The 15,500-nt window shown below is 39.4% G+C and overlaps 1 protein-coding gene across 1 annotated transcript in view; it reads right to left on the bottom strand.

Moving 5' to 3' along the window:
- LOC101863913 (coatomer subunit alpha) overlaps positions 1-15,025 on the bottom strand; it is a 35,592-nt gene extending 20,567 nt beyond the window's left edge. Inside the window, exons 1-13 of the mRNA XM_005102560.3 lie at positions 14,841-15,025; positions 12,288-12,401; positions 9,371-9,444; positions 8,900-8,980; positions 8,210-8,286; positions 6,851-6,960; positions 6,108-6,323; positions 5,570-5,705; positions 5,121-5,203; positions 4,213-4,363; positions 2,218-2,284; positions 1,516-1,591; positions 534-616 (exon numbers count right to left, since the gene is read on the bottom strand). Of these exons, the coding sequence (XP_005102617.1) occupies positions 534-616; positions 1,516-1,591; positions 2,218-2,284; positions 4,213-4,363; positions 5,121-5,203; positions 5,570-5,705; positions 6,108-6,323; positions 6,851-6,960; positions 8,210-8,286; positions 8,900-8,980; positions 9,371-9,444; positions 12,288-12,401; positions 14,841-14,880 (1,308 nt within the window). The 5' untranslated portion in view covers positions 14,881-15,025. The remainder of the gene's footprint in view (positions 1-533; positions 617-1,515; positions 1,592-2,217; positions 2,285-4,212; positions 4,364-5,120; positions 5,204-5,569; positions 5,706-6,107; positions 6,324-6,850; positions 6,961-8,209; positions 8,287-8,899; positions 8,981-9,370; positions 9,445-12,287; positions 12,402-14,840) is intronic.
- Between the last annotated feature and the right edge of the window lie 475 nt (positions 15,026-15,500).

Raw genomic sequence — 15,500 nt, 5'->3', positions numbered from 1 at the left:
TCAACAGTGACGTTGGACATTCTAAGCACATCATTTTGCCTTTTACCATCCATTTCAAAAAGCGACTTGTTACAATTGAAAACTAATTGTGAATGGACTTAATGACGTCTTTGACCACCACAGTGCAGTTTCAGAAGTTAGCCTCCAATTCCAATGCCAATCCAACATTTTAGGTAGAGAATGAGTTATTATAAACAACATCAACCCACGTTTCACAGAACCATCTAGAATCTGCCCCCATTAGCACGATACAGATCATTTATGAAGTGGGCTACTTTGATTAAATCTGTCGAGGCCAACCCAGGATAAATGTGCCCCAGCATTCCAGTCGACAGACTGTGTTATTCAATAAAATAACCCTCCCATGTAGGAATCGAACCCACATCTTCTGTAGGCAACAGTGAAGAGACTAATCATTACACCACAGAGGCATGCAAATTATGTATTTAAAAAGCTGTAATCAACAGTGTGACATGTCAACCTGTCAAAACTTTTTTTTTTAAAGAAAGAAAAAGAAAAACCAAACTACTCACAGAATGAGTCCTGTCCAACACAGCAAACCTGTTCCTTGCCACCCACACAGCTGTCAGACCAGAAGACCTTTTGCCTTCAGGAGCTGAAAGAGAGAAAACTCAAAAGATGAATACTAACCACTACCATGATGTTTCTGCGTTTATCATGTACAAGATTCTTTCTTTTTACTATCACTATACCTTCTAAATCAAAATGTGGCTGCCTGAAGGCAAGGGGCCCTACGAAGTAGTAAAAAATAGTCACATACGTAAAGATCAGATTCACTGCACGCTGAGATCTTGTAGGAATACGCAAAAAAGAACAAAAAATACATTACTATTATTACAGAAACATCAAGGAGAGTGGGTGGTATCAAAAATGAACGTAGACCTTGATTTTCCCAATCAAGACTGCCCAGCCTTGATATGAGGCCTACACTTCCATCATACCCGTTTTATCTGCACGAAACTCTCTTGTCAACATGGAAAGCTGAGTAAACACTGCAAACGTGACCGGAAAAAATTGAACTAACTGACCTCGTAATGACAAGCGTTTAAAGTTTGGAGAGCAAAAGCTATTTTCCGTAAGGCAAAATTAATAATAATAATAATAATAATAATAAAAATAATAATAATAAGAGTCCTCAGGGCCTGGCAGTCACCCTGTTATACAGCCCCAGCTTTGCCGTTTTGTATTTGCCTGTGAACTTTGGCACTGAACATTCACCAAAGTTATGAGCCACCCCAGAAGAAGGGTAGAGTTCAACAAAAACAAAAACAAAAACAAAAAAACTCAATAACTGGCAAGGACATGTGAAAGAGAAGGAGCAATTTTAAAAAATTTCAACACACATCCTAAATTCTACAGTTACGGCACGTTTATCGGTATAGCAGTATAACAGGTCCAAATTCAGTAAACACTGGAAAAATCAGTACATTATGCAGCCTTCTCTTTCGCCTAAAAGTAAATATGAGATGGAGAATTCCATGCTGTGCTACTCACCATCAGGGTTTTGGGAGTCAGAGTCCTTGGGCACCACATACAGGTCATAGGTGCTGTTCTCAACATTGCTGGTTTTCTGAAGAAATATAACAAATTCTAATCAATGTCCTTTTAATGACCATCAGCTGGTCTCATAATCATAGTATTGCCGAAAGGTCTTGCGAGATATAAGAAAGTTTTAAAAGTAAAAACTTCCTGCATTACAAAGAAATGCATACAATGTATGCTATCTTTTCATTCGCCAAAATTTAAAAAAAAACATTCTAGAAACAAATTTGCAAAAATACACCAAAATTCTTTCAACTTGCTTAGAAGTTCAGTGAGTTAACTCTACTTACAAACCGACTACAATACAAATCATATGTCATAATACCTAGCAAGAAGCTAAAGAATATAAAACATCAATATTACAGCTTATTTAAATGTCAAATATACCCGCAAAATCAAGACATGGCACTGAAAGATGAAAAGGAGCAAAGAGAAAAGAAAACTTATTAATGCAATCCTCCAACTATTCTGTCTTTCAGTATACACAAGAAATCCAAGACCACTTCACCTCAGTATAGTCATACAGAGCGTATTTTTTCCCTCTTTTCAACATACGAAAAATATAAACAATAGATAAGAAATGATGAAGACGAGGGTACTGTAGGGTATACCTCCAACAACTTTCTTTTCGAAGCCAAATAAAGAACTACTTACAGTGACCAACAGGATGGCATTCTCAGCTGGGTTGTATGACATACAGGAGACGGGAGACCGAGACCCACTGAGGACAAAATGTAATAAGTAAGTAAAAATACAGATATTACTCATAACAAAGTTTTACATGAATGAAACTACAGACATTTACCATGGGACAAGTAATAAATGAAAATACTGACATTAGCCAAGAAAATTGTGAAAATGTTGAGATACCTCTCACAACACTGGTATAGCAAAGTAAAGAAAAATTCAGCTGAGCTTTCCCCACGCTTTAAACAGAATTATACACTAGCCTAGAAAGTAACGACAATTAACTTCAGTAGAAAGATAACAGTAAGTACAAGCACCCTCTAGTACCAACACAAAAAAGACATATCATTTGAATCATTTTAAGTATGCATTTTAAATAAAAGGAAAAACTGAATATATATGAAGATAGGACAAAACAGGGCTATCTTTTGCCTCAATTTTTAAATGTTATTTAACTCTTTTTATCCTAGCCGTATCCCTACGGACTCTGTACCCGTCCTGGGGCTGCCGCGCCGTTTGAGTCGGAAGTCAGTGCGTATAGTTAAAAGTGCTATATTTCTTACTTTTACTCTAAGGTTTTAAAGGAAATTTGGCAGTTATGTTAGAAATTGAAAGTAGTTTTTGTAAATGTATGTGGTTAGGAAATACACCAATAGCACAATGTAGATTTTGAGGTGTATTCCACCCTCGAACTTGACCCTGATTGCCACGCCCACGACGTCCCACTGGATTTTATAGATCTAGATCTAGCCCTACCCATCGAACACGAATTCCAGTACTGACCCCTTCACCATGATCTGAATCGCTATTAGATGAGTCTAAGTCATGTTTCTTATCATCCACAACGGAATTTACGGCACTTATTTCAGAGTCACTATCATCAAATTAGTATCATTCCCCCTCACAACCCAGCGCAACTTCAAAAAGTACTTCGTCGGTCGCGAATGTGCGTTTTCGAGACATCTTTCAAGCTTCTACACCCATCAAAAACAAAGAAACTACTGTTCATTGGAAAATTAAAATATTCACACAGAGCTAGCATCGCCGTATTTGCGTATTTTGGTAATTACAAACAGAACTAGCTTCTTTGACGAGACCGTATCGCTGTTCCGAGAATACTCGTAGCCCGGACTGGTCCTCGTTACGAGTATACTCGTAGCCCGGATAAAAAGAGTTAACCAATAAAACAAAGAAAAGACGAGATTAACTTACATGTCCTCCAAAACTCATAATATAAAAAAAAAAAAGAAAAAAGACCATGTACTGGAATAAAATTTCACTCGTTTATTCTAATAAAAAGTTTGCTCTACTCTACATGGCTGCTTTCAGTTCGAATACAGAACCACACTTACATCCGCTTCTCTTTTTGTTTTTTGTTTTTGTAAAGTGTTTTACGGCGCTCGCAACTGCATAGGTCGTATGAGCGCGCGGGACACACCTAATATTTTCAGTTGGTAGGAAATTTTGAATTTTGCCCGGGTGGCGGCCGAAGCCTACTCTTATCGATTTTAGACCACCAAGGGATCTTTAACGTGCGCAACTTGCACACGGGCCCTCCGAGATTTTTCGCCCTTGTCCGAGAAGGCTAGGTGTAGATCTTTCCTACCAGAAGATCAGGGGTGTGGCAGAAAGACAGCAGTAAGGAAGGGCCAAGGAGTAGCAGTAGAAAGGCTGCAGAAAGAGTCAGGAGCCCAGAGGAGGGGGCAAAGGAGGTGAGGGGGTGGGGACAGAAAGTGGAAATGAAAGCAGACAACAGAACATTGCTAGAGAGCAGGAAAGGAGGTGAAAAGAGACAATTTTAGAGAAGAAAATTTTTTGGTCGCTACCCGGATTCGAACCCGGGACCTTTGAATGAGAGGCCAACACCTTAACCTCTAGGCCACGAGAGCCCCCGTTCCACTTCTCTCCTACCTACTATAAAGAAACACATAACCCCCCCCAAATAGCAGTTTGTCCTCTCACCCTCTCAGCTGCATGACGGCCACGTCCTTGGAGGTGGTGAAGTCCAGCTTCCTGAGGTACTTGTCATGCACATAGTACAAGATGTTTCCATGTACGGCAAAGGGAGGTCGCTCTTTCTCCAGCTTGAAGATGATCATGCCTCCGTCATGGCCTGCAATAACATATGAAAGACGCTAAAATGGATGTACAGTTTTAAAATCTTTAGGCACTTGTACTTAGAATCTTTTGAGAAAAGTCAAACTATTGAAAATACAGGGCACAAATGATCTACACTCAGCAAAAACATTAATATTTTTTAAAAGGTAGGTGATTTAGCTAAAAAAAAAGAATGTCACAAAATTTGCAATCTGTTTATATACTTACAATTTCTGGTTGCTAGCCTAACTAAAAGTCCCATTTACAAACAATTTCATGATAACACCACGTCCACTGTTCCTCCTAAAAGTTCATCTCAGCAGTATCAACCCTCAGCAAAATCAACCCCCTCCACACTTTACCTTTGCACTAAAATCTTATTCCTGTTAGTCTCTGCAGACCATCTAAGGCACATCCACAGAAGACTTCATAAGCATCAAGCGTAGTTAACATTTGAAGACTAAGGGGTAAGAATCAGAGATGTCCACTGTTTACGAAACAGAAAAGGGAAATTTGGTCTTTGAAGATATCTCTGCTTCCTTCTTACCACCTGTTTTAAAGTAATTTTACCTGTAAATTTTTTGCAGTTTTCCCTACGACACATTAATGATATATAACCAAGGCCCATGACAAAATCGAAGTTGAAAAAGTACTATTTGGACATATATGCTTTTTCCCCCATAGACTTCATTTGTAGAACACCTTTAATAAGAACACATAGCAAAGACAACTTCCCATTTCATAAATAATGTAAACCATTAGCCAGAACATACCAGCGGCAAACAGGTTAAGAGTAGGATGGGCTCCCATCACCCAGAACCTATCATGCTCTCTGCGGAATGTCTGCACACCAGTCCTGGAAAAAAAATAAAAATATCCGAAGTCAAAAAGAAGTATGACAACTTGCGGATAACAGAACTATAAAACATCTCATTTATAAAACACTCCACCCTGTTCAAACTCACACTAGATCATCATTTCATGAAAGCTGGACAAACTTTAAAAACTTGATAGAAATAGAAAAAAAAATAACAACCACACTGCTACTAGGCCTATTTAGAGTGACATAACAAAAGCAATATCAAAACTTAAACCTCCTAGGCCATGACTCAAATACAACAGCATATTGAAAAAATGTCAATACATCTCGTAGCCTGAAACTTCCCACAGGTATGTACACCTACATTACAGAACTCTCTCTCTAATCAGCGACAAGTCCTACCTTTTGCTCATGTCCCAAACGCGGATGCTCTTGTCCTCTGAATTACTGAGGATGAGTTCTTGGCGAGGGTGGAACAGACAGCAAGACACATTGTTGTAATGGCCACGGCATGTATCCACTTCCCAAGCTTTCGCCTCTGAAAAAGCATACACAATTTTTAAAGATAAATAAATATTAGATTGCACAATATTAATGCAAGTCTGAATTGTTCTTGCCAAACAAGATTAACCTCTCACTGAGACAAAACAATAAAAGACAAATAGACAGTGCTAGGAAAAGATACATAATAAACAAAGGATAAAACAAGAAAGGAAGAGGAGAGAAAAAGAGGTTAATAAATATTATGTCACAACTCGTAACCTTTCTTTAAATCGCATAAAACCTCTCAGAAAAAAAAGAGACTCCAGCTCAGAAAAAAAAAATAACAGTAGAGAAAGCATTTTATCTATATCACAAAGAAATCATTATCAAGTCTCCAAACAGTCTTTTCTTTTTTTAAACTTCGTGGCATTCGACAAGGTCCGACAAAGCCACTGACCGTTCATCCTCCACAGCTTGATCTGCCTGTCATCAGCACCAGAGACGATGAGTGGCAGGGTCGGGTGGAAGGCGGCCCAGTTGACGCCACGGTCATGACCTTCCAACACATGCTTCACGATGGCGTCCGAGGTGCCGAAGAGATCTGTCTGTCCCGGGCCACGGAGTCTGTCCTCGATGCCACCTGGTCCTGGGGCCACATTCTTCTTTCTCAGTCCTGGGAAAAACAAGAACTGGGGAGTCAGTTAATCTTATATACTGTAAAGGGTACAGAGCCTACTTACAAGAGGGCATGCACTATTTAAATATAACGCATAAAAGCAACATTAACCACAACATTTCACCTGTCTCTGAAAAAGATCTTCCATGACTGATTAAAAAAACAGATAAGATTTTTATTTAACAGAAACTTTATTTGAGAAAAAGACTAGAGTAGGCCATTGACCCTGTGAAGATCAATGATCACTGAGAAAAAGCAAGGTGACAAGACAGAAATAATGAAGTGAAAGGAAAGGGGTACGGTCAACCAATCCGAAAAGTCCCCCAGGCAATGAAGTTTGGTGAAGTCCGCACTAACTGAACATAGTCAATCCGAAAGAAAATAAAACCCGCCTATATTTGTTTTTCCTGTACAGCAACCTCACTAAACCGAAAACCCACGTTAACCGAAGTAAATCCAGCAGTTTCACTAATTTCAGTTTGGGCGGATTCCACTATGTATAACTGCATCAAAAACAAACATACCTGAGATGTCCCACACTCGCACTGTTTGGTCCAGGGACGCTGATACGACAAGATCCTCTGACGGGTGGAACTGAGCACACATGACATAATGGCTGTGTCCTGTCAGCACACTGATAAAAAAAAAAAAGTGTTTTTAATGAAAATACAGTCAAAATTGTCCCAAGACTGCCAGCCATTGTCAAAGTGAAAAGTGGTTGTCTAGGACAAGTGGACGTCTGGGACAATGTTAGTATATGATATCTTTGTTTAATATGGGGGGGTGGGGGTTTGTGTGGTGAGTTGGTCATCAAAACAGGTGATTGTCTTCAACAGCTGATGTGAGCAGGTTCGACTGTATGCCACCTCTATATTTGCTTTCTCACTTTCAGAAACTAGATATTATTATTACCATTTCTCATTTCTGACAGGTTCACATAACAAAGAAAAGTCTATGAATATCCATTATCATTTAGCAATAAAGAGTATATAAAAAAAACGCTAGGTCAAACTTGTAGATTCCTCGAAATAGTACAATAAAAAGTATATAATTAAAATTATAGGTGCAGTAATATTAAGAAAAGAAAAGGTTTTGGTTTTAGTTTAAGTAAGTTTTAAGGCACTTGCAATACAAACAGGTCATATAAGTGCCAAAGTTTAAAAGCGTTACTAGAGAGTAACATACAAACAAATTAAGAAGAGATAAGAACAATAGATGTTGGATGAGAATGAAAGAGAACAAAACACAATAGAACACCCTCAAACCACCCACCTGAAGCAGGGTCCCCACCAAATCCTGGAAATTTCTTTCAAGACCCCAATTCGAGGGAAAAATAAGGCTGCTGCGCATCAAGAATGATCCCCAAAAAAACAACACCAATCAATTATAATGAGTCAAATGTCTTTAAATAAATTAAATGCATATATACATTTTGTAGTATAGTCTTCAAACAATAGACGACTATAATACTGGGTGACTGTCAACCCAGCTTCCCAGGGTATCTGCAATTATTTTTTCAAATTACCGAGTAATTTCCGATAATCCCGGGGGGGGTAGCAGTCACCTTGTATAGCTTATTTCCCTTAACAATGATATCTCACCTCTGTATTCTTTGCCATGAGTTGATTCAACTATGCTTCCTCTTCATGATTCATTAACCATACTGTCTAGATAGCTACAATACTAATATTACACAGGCCCTATCCCTTCCCAACTTTTCCCGGGACTTCCCGACCCATCACAAAATTCCTGACTTTTTCCCGATTTCCCGACCTAGTGGGGGACCCTGCAGAAGGTCTAGTTTTTTGCTTGTGTTCATTAGAAAACGAAACAACAAATGAAAGGGAAAATACACACAAAACTATTGACATCAAAGACAATACCTGATGCACGTCCTTGACTGCCAGTTCCAAATACGAATTGTCTGGTCATCAGAAGAGCTGAGGATCCATGGGTATTCCTGCAGAAAAGACATTGAAACCATTGAAAACATGACAGCAAAAATATCCATTATATTACAAATAACTGAACTTTCCCTTACAACATCTCTGTTCTCTTTGTGACCAGTAGAGACTTTTATATTTAGTTTTAGTAAGAATATTACAGCACTGGCAACATAATAAGGTCATGTAAATGCCAAAGATTGCAGGTGTTACAAGTGAGTAACAAACACCAAAAAAAAAAGAGGAGAATCAGGACAATAGATATTTGATAGGAGAGATAGAGAAAACCACACGAGAGCACCCACCAACCACCTATGCCCCAAATCAGAAATAAAGGACTTTAAAACACTTCTTTCACTTGTCCCATCTCTATTCTTTTATCATCTCAAATCCTGTGTATATTACACAATACAGAAAAAATGTCAACTTCCTGTTTTGTGGTGCCTCCCCAAGATCTCAAAAGTAGTTAATGGATAAGTACTTCAACCTAAGTGAAGCTTGTTTAAACATTACTTTAATGAGACATATATTTCTTCATGGTTCGAAAGTAAGAAAGAATATTCAGATGAGTATCAGTCTTACATAATGCAGTAACAGGGAACAGAAACATAACAGAAAACACAAACTTACATGATGGAAAAATGTGGTCCGAATGTAATCCAAGTGTCCAAGAAGAGTAAAAAGACAGCGTCTTTGTTTATAGTTCCAAACCTGAAGAAATAGTTTATAAAAATGGCTAACTTATCATAAGAGAAAAAAAAAGGATACAAATTCAATAACAAATTGTAACACTTTGCTGGGTCTTTCCTAAAACTTCCAGTCATGCCCCGGCCTGACTTCTCTACACCGTAATCACAACAAACTTTCTTTAAATTCAACATTATCCAACACGAGATTTGGGCAACAATATGGAGAATAAATCTGCACACTACATTCCATAAACAACTAATAATAAAATGATCATTTGAATAGTCAAAATAGCCTCCCACTTTCGGAGCATGAAAACCATTTCCATCCCCCCCTCCTGCCACCCCCCTGCTTTCACTCTAATGGCAAAATTTCTACAGCATAGTAATAGTCATGAATACATGTAATATGTACCTTGATCTTGTAGTCATCTCCTCCAGAGACAAAAAGCGGCTGCTGCTGGTGAAAGTTGATTCCTCTCACAGGGCCTAAAGACAACAGGGAAGAAAATATGACGGTATAAATAAATTCTGTATGGATAAATATTAACCCTGAAGTGCATAGTTGCATCTGAGCACTTATTTAGCTTCAATAGTCATTTAAAAAATAAAGGTAATCAACAAAACATTGAAACCTTTCCAGAGCCAATGTCCTTTAGTCTTGTCGAAATGACAATGAAACATCTTTCTGAACATATACTGTACTCACAAGAGGTCAAGTCACGTGACGCGAGCCTGCAGTTGAAGAATTTCATGGACTGATCTTGATGATGGGTTTAACTAATGGAACTTGGACAATGTTTGCTTTTCTTTCTTTTTTACTTATAAGACCACAAAATGACGAATACTGGTTTACCTGTATTACCTGTCCTGGGCAACAACGTCACTGCACACGGGCCAGGTCCATAAGTGCTCAGTTCTCCCCAGCACCAAAGCCCGCAAGGTATCCATACTGATTGTTCCAGTGGCTGTCTGATTATGGCGACATCTTTCCTTTCCAGATGACCGTTCCTTTCTTCTTTCTCCCCTCTCTATCCCCATTTCCCGCATCCTAATGATTGCGTGGTGTTCTGCTGTCTCCTTTTCTTCATCCCGCAAATTTTTCTCCAGGGTCTTCAACACTTCTCCTTTGTCAAATTTCACCTCACCATCAACCACGGCACTGCCTGCCAGCCTATCAGCCTCCTCATTGCCTTTTACTCCAGAGTGCCCAGGACAGAATATCCACGTGATGGCTTTAAGTGATGAGTGTTGTATTGGGTTCATCCATTCACTCCGAGGAAGCCCTTTCTCAACCCTTCGCAAGATGCTCTGGGAGTCCGTGACAATGATGAGATGAGTTGTTTTTGGTCTTGTATTATGAAGCCATCCAAGCGCTCTTGTTACGGCCTGAATCTCCATTTTCATGCTTGAAGTTGTTCTTTCTATGGCCCCTGACATGCCATGAACCTTTTTGTTCCCACTGTACACCACAAAACCCCATCCACTTCTCTCACCCCTCCTGACTGATCTATCCGTATAAAACGCTGGGTCCACTGGCTTGGAATGCTCCTCAATTAACTGTCGTATATCATTGTCGTTAATGACAGCAGCACATTCCCGTCTTTAACAACCCATAGTGATGTGAACGTTGGCCAGGCTTCTGCAATCGGGGCTCAGTTCAAACCACTCTTTTCCACAGCATATTTCATCGATGCCACAAACTTTCTACAAGGAGTCTTCGGCTTCTGCCATCCATGAGCTGCCCCGTTTGATCCGTTTTGAATACTGGTTTATTTGCATGGCATCACTACATTTTTAAAGGCACACCCTGCATGTCCAGTTATGACACCATGATCAGGAAATTCTAGACAGCAACAAAAGTGAAAATAAATCTTTGATTTTCAAAACAGCTCAGCCATAAAATCACAACATACACTTCCACCATAGCTATTCATTTGTGCGTAACACACTCTTGGACCAGGAAGAACTAAATAAATACCACAAACAATACCCGCAAAAAATGAATTTAGAGACATCAGATAAATTGGTTTACATTAAAGAAACGGCAGTATTTTCCTATCTCTTTCCCAAACTTCCCAAGTCTCTACAATTTCATAAAAATTCCCTAAGCCTGAAAGTCAGCGTGTGATAAAGATATGGGTTCCTTCATTTTATTGAAAACAAAATCCTTTTTAACTATAAAAGACATTTTTGTCTTTGTCCTGACATTTTTCTTTCACATTTTTTACCATTTATTTTTTTGTACGAAAGAGATAGTTTTTGCTGTTTCTCAGTTCAAAACTACCCATCACATCAATAACCTTTCTAGCCAATATTTTACATGGTGTGTGTAATGGCAGTGCTAATTTAATTATTTTCACCCGTGGGCGATTAACTCTGGTCCTGCGGGGTTAACTGGAAGAGCATTCTTATCAATCGATGACCCACTTACGTCACCCGTGAGCTTGCCCCGCGGGCGCCGGGGTCAGACAGTGGTCACGCAAGCATACCGCAGGAGACAATAGAGAAACTTGAAAGAGAACAATGAAAAACACTCATCTTTTAAAGCAAATTGATGTTATCTATGAATAAGTGTTACGACGGCATGAAAAATCCCCTTATCCCCTCGTCGGTTGATCAGACGCTAAGATTGGAAGTTACACCCAATCGAATTTATATATATCTTTCCCAGAGTTTTCCTGATTTCACACCTGTTATGAACTTGCGAACAGCTACTTATCAGCTACCTTTCGAAAGGGGAAAAAATGGGATAGATTCCAAATATTATTTTCATTCAGTTGCTATCAAATTTCTCCTATTGGTAGGGCAATCGTTTCAAAAACCATCAAATGTGATTAAATGAATCAGGAAACAGTGTTTTGTGCAAAAATGAGCTCGTTTGAAAAGTGTGAAAAGGTGTTCGCACTGAAAGATGAAAGTCCTATTTCCTGAATATCCTTTTGAGTTCCTCAAGTGTCTAACTAGGTCAAAATGCTATATTTCACCGGATGAACATCTCTACCGACGTTCTGTTATCTCTACCAACACTTCGCATTTCAAAACGCAGAAAGTTCCAGAAGGGCACAAAGGCACAAACAAACTGACGCACACATATTTTAGCACAAAGATGCAGACCCTGCATAAACAAATGAAATTGTCGTTAGTCGCGCAGGACAACAGACTGATCCGGGACCAGCTAGGGAACGCCGCACAGGAATGCCCTTATAGGCAAACATTTAGAATCTATCCAGGACTAGAATCTTACGGGTTTAATCAGATAAAGACAATACCCATACTGGTATGACTTTTTTTTTTTTTTTAACAAGAACATAGAGAGACAGCAAGCTTACCGTCATGCTCATCAAATTTGTCAATAAGTGTGCACATTCGATAGTCCCACAGTTGAACAACTCCAGTGTGTAGAGATGCAAGAACCCATGGCCGCTTGGGGTGAAAGGACAGACCTGAAACAAAAATTACTCGATAGATTTTGATTTAAAGCCATGACATTAACAGCTCAATTGTGCCAGAGGCAAAAGGAGAAGGCAACAAAGTCAGTGTTACAAATTACGCTATAACTTATTATGTCTGATTAACTTACAAGGGTCAATCAGCTAGTGACTACTCAGGCAATTGTTTACTTTCTCCCATTTATTTCCGGCCACACCTCGAACACCTAGATCTAGATTCTACATGAAACCCTATGCACCCCTGACTGGATATTCAAAACTTTGTGCTATTAAAGTTAAGAATACGTAGATCTGAACCACGGCAATTTCATTATTTGTAGGTAGATCTAGATTCTAGATAGTACATACTGGCATTAGGCCTTCCGTACTGATTTTGATGGCCATTGAGTAAAATATTCATAATCATAGACCATAGATACAATTCAGAGAGTGGTCATTCATTACGGAAGTCCTCCCCTGGAATTAAACGCGAGAAAGTAAACAATTGGCCACCTTTATTCTCGCCCCGGGTGAGAATAGCGCAGGTGAGTCTTTTGGCTATTTTCACCCGGTGTGCGTTCACCGTTATAGCCTAGATCTAGGAAACCAGTGATGCGTTCACCCTGAACCACAGAATTCTACACCGTGATTACAGAATTGTAGAATTCTGAGCCGTGAACAAACGTTCCATCACTACTATTAGCCTAAAAGCGTGCAATTTTGTCTTTGTCTGTGGGCAGTGGAGAGAGAGAGAGAGAGAGAAAGAGAGAGAGAGAGAGGAGTAGCGCGAGAACTTCCGGGCAAAACAAAATGGCAACCCGCGCAGTTCGGCTCGATTCGAAAAGTTAAATAGCCATAGCATCTTCGTAGACGACCAAATTAATTTACTTTTGTATTTTAACATCATTTTTTAACTTTGATATATGGTCAATTTATCTTGCGAGAACTTCCGGGCGAAACAAAATGGCGACCCACGTAGTTTGGCTCGATTCTAAAAGTGAAATAGCCATAACACCTTTGTAGACGATCAAATTAGCTTACTTTTGTGCTATAACGTAATTTTTTCTTTGCTTTTATTAGCAATGACAATGAAAAATTAAATTTTCATCCCAATTGTTTTAAAATGGGCTTAAATGAAAATAGAGTAAATTCTAAGAACTATGGTTTTTAAATTTTTAAAATCCATTGATAAATAAAAAAGTTATTGGGATTTTTGTTTGCAAAATGTTGGAGGACCTTCAGGAAAAAATCGCCAAAATGTGGGACATGTTTTGATGTATTTTGAGGAAAAACTGTTCATAAGTCACTAATGAATTGGAGCATATATGAATGAAACTTGGCATCATCATGTGATTTTTAGTGCCGAATCTAGTTCTGCTATCACTTTTTCGATGTCTCTATTACTTAGGATCTTAAAGACTGATATAATTTGCGTGAAATTTGTTGAATTGCGTGACATCGTTTTTACCGCGACGCGATCACCCCTTCTAAAACTCAGTAAAGCACTATCGGGAAAACCCGCAATGTAGTCATCTGTGACCTATTTAGTTATAGGCAGCCAATCACATGCCGCCTAGCGATCACGCGCCTCTTGCATGCCGGCACCTCACATTTGGAATGCGTGATCTAGTTTCCAGCTCTAGTTTGGATGGGTGGTAATTTTAAGTTGGTACGTAAAATCTACTAAACGCAGAGATCTGAAATTTTACAGCAATAAAGAAGACATGTGGGGCGCTTGGGTGGTCGGCGATCAACCCGCAGCTCCGCTTAGTTTTCGAACCGCAGAGGAAATTCGCACAAACACGGCAATATCACCGGTTCTAGTAGATCCAATCGTTCGGGATTTACGCTGGCATGTCGTTAGTTTAACCTTTTCTCTGATTGGTTGCCGGGTTTCATTTATTATCGTCCAGGAGTTTTCACGTAACTATACTTAGAAGAGAGTCACTTCTGATTCCGAGCGGCCCAAAAATTACCCCTCGCGCGGAGGCCGATTTCCGAGGCGATGCGGGCGATTGGCATTGCCATTTTTATCCACACCGAAAGACAGTATTCTGAAATTACGAAAAACAGGTCTTGTTTCACATCGGGTGAGAATAGCCAACGGTGGAAAGTCTCACCCGGGGTGAGAGGTCGATCGTATTTTTATTCTCACCCCGGGTGAGGATAGCCACTTCCTAAACAATTACCACTACTCAGACTACTGACTAAGACTGTCATGTTGAGTGCAGGCTGTACTGTAGCTGTAGGCCTAGATAGCCAATAATCTCACCAGTCCAAGAATATGTCATGAAAACAGCGATACTGCCATACTGCGAGGGAGTTAATTTTTTAGTGTCAATGAATCAGATGATCTGTTTGGAGTCAGTCTAAACCAGAATCCAGAAACTTGGTGGTTAGCTGGACACCGAGATCCAATAATAATCTCGACAAGACCATGCAATTCAGGCGTACCTTTCACTCTAGCCGACTTCGTCTCAAACTTGGTCAGCATTATTCAACGCTGCGACAGCTACTGCTGGTTATTCGGGGTACAATTTATAACGATAAATCTTGTTAGTCGCCGGGTGGAATAAGGGACTGTGTTGACAAAAAGCTCCACCGTGTCTCTCGGAGTCTTGGATGTACTTCCGGTTATACACGTCAATGGACAAAAATGCCAGGTTGGAATTTCTTCTCAGTTCCAATGACTGATAGCAAACAGCAATTTCAACTCAGGATGTTGTTCTAAGTGTAAAACAAAAATACCAAAATCATGTAATCTGACTATTTAAAAATTACACAGGGTAAAAAAAATATTTTAGAATTCTTTCAGATGTTACAAGTTTGCAAAGTAATTGGTTAGTTGAAAGGAATAGAATTTGACTTTCATAGCTGAAAAGGGGAACAAAATAAGGCAGTGTGGCCAGTGGCCAAAAGGGAAGTTTGACTGCTAGGCTAGGCGTATTCCAATTTTCTTCACACTCACACAAGGCTTTAACTTTGACCTTTAAAAATGTTTTGATATGAAGCTAAAGTTTCTCTGTCAGTTAGGCCTAGTCCGCGTTTAGATAAATTACATTGTTGGTCCCCTGGCAAATACACTGTTTTACAGCCGCACACCACGATAAACAT

Source organism: Aplysia californica, unplaced genomic scaffold, assembly GCF_000002075.1.
Source record: "Aplysia californica isolate F4 #8 unplaced genomic scaffold, AplCal3.0 scaffold00330, whole genome shotgun sequence".
Taxonomy (NCBI): Eukaryota; Metazoa; Mollusca; class Gastropoda; order Aplysiida; family Aplysiidae; genus Aplysia; species Aplysia californica.
The sequence above is the reverse complement of the archived record's forward strand: the minus strand, read 5'-3'. Positions and strand labels throughout refer to the sequence as shown.